The sequence below is a fragment of the Penaeus monodon genome, chromosome 32 (genome assembly GCF_015228065.2).
Source record: "Penaeus monodon isolate SGIC_2016 chromosome 32, NSTDA_Pmon_1, whole genome shotgun sequence".
In the NCBI taxonomy this organism is placed as follows: domain Eukaryota; kingdom Metazoa; phylum Arthropoda; class Malacostraca; order Decapoda; family Penaeidae; genus Penaeus; species Penaeus monodon.
Window position 1 is genome coordinate 12638046 of NC_051417.1, and position 901 is coordinate 12638946.

General features: G+C 54.9%; 1 protein-coding gene across 1 annotated transcript in view; it reads left to right on the forward strand.

The window, feature by feature from the left end:
• Positions 1 to 542, forward strand: part of LOC119593500 (neuronal acetylcholine receptor subunit alpha-7-like) — a 113209-nt gene extending 112667 nt beyond the window's left edge. Inside the window, exon 9 of the mRNA XM_037942450.1 lies at positions 294 to 542. Coding sequence (XP_037798378.1) covers positions 294 to 410 — 117 coding nt within the window. The 3' untranslated portion in view covers positions 411 to 542. The remainder of the gene's footprint in view (positions 1 to 293) is intronic.
• The last annotated feature ends 359 nt before the right edge of the window (positions 543 to 901 follow it).

The window sequence follows — 901 nt, forward strand, 5'->3', positions numbered from 1 at the left end:
CAGAAGAATTCACTTTCAACTCAGTCACGTTATCCTTCTCCCTCCCTGGCTCCTCATCCTCGCCACCTTCACTTACCGCCCGCAACTGTACAGCTGAAAAAAAGAAAAAAAATCATGTTAACTTTCATACATATCTATGTAGTATTAAGTGATTTCATATCATGTGCATTTTAGAGTCATGAGAAGTCTTGTAGTTGTACTTCAATGTTAATAACTTGTAATGTAGATGATGTTTGTATGTATACCCATGTTCCTCGTTCCTTTCATAACATTGGTTCCATGTATCCCCGCAGGTGGTGAACGACTGGAAGTTCGCAGCAATGGTTGTGGACCGACTGTGTCTGCTGGTGTTCACGTTGTTCACGGTGATTGCCACAGTCGCTGTGCTTCTCTCGGCCCCGCACATTTAATAACGTGGCTCCATGTATCCCGCAGGTGAGGAGCGACTGGAAGTTCGCGGCGATGGTGGTGGACCGACTGTGTCTGATCGTGTTCACGCTGTTCACAATGACTGCCACAGTCGCTGTGCTTCTTTCGGCCCCGCACATTATCGTTCCCTAATAATTAAGCGGCCGGCAGACGTGAACGGGGGCGACGGTGTGGCCCCGCACACTGAAGCGGTGTTCGCGGCCACGTCGCCGCCCCGGCCGGAATTTTTGTGGTCCCGCTGCATCATTCCAGCCCCGTAGTCTCCGGCTGCCCCGCCCCGTCGGCCGCGAGGGCTCCGCGTGGACCCTCGGCCGCGAGAGGTTGGCGACCTTCCTTGTTCTGGTCACGATGCTTCCATAAGTGCCAAAGGGGCGGCCAGAGCCGCGCCCGGCTCACGGCGACTGTGTGTCACACCCTCGCTCAAGCCCACCCACGCCCTCTTGATACCGCAGCGACCCGCCCACGCTGTCGG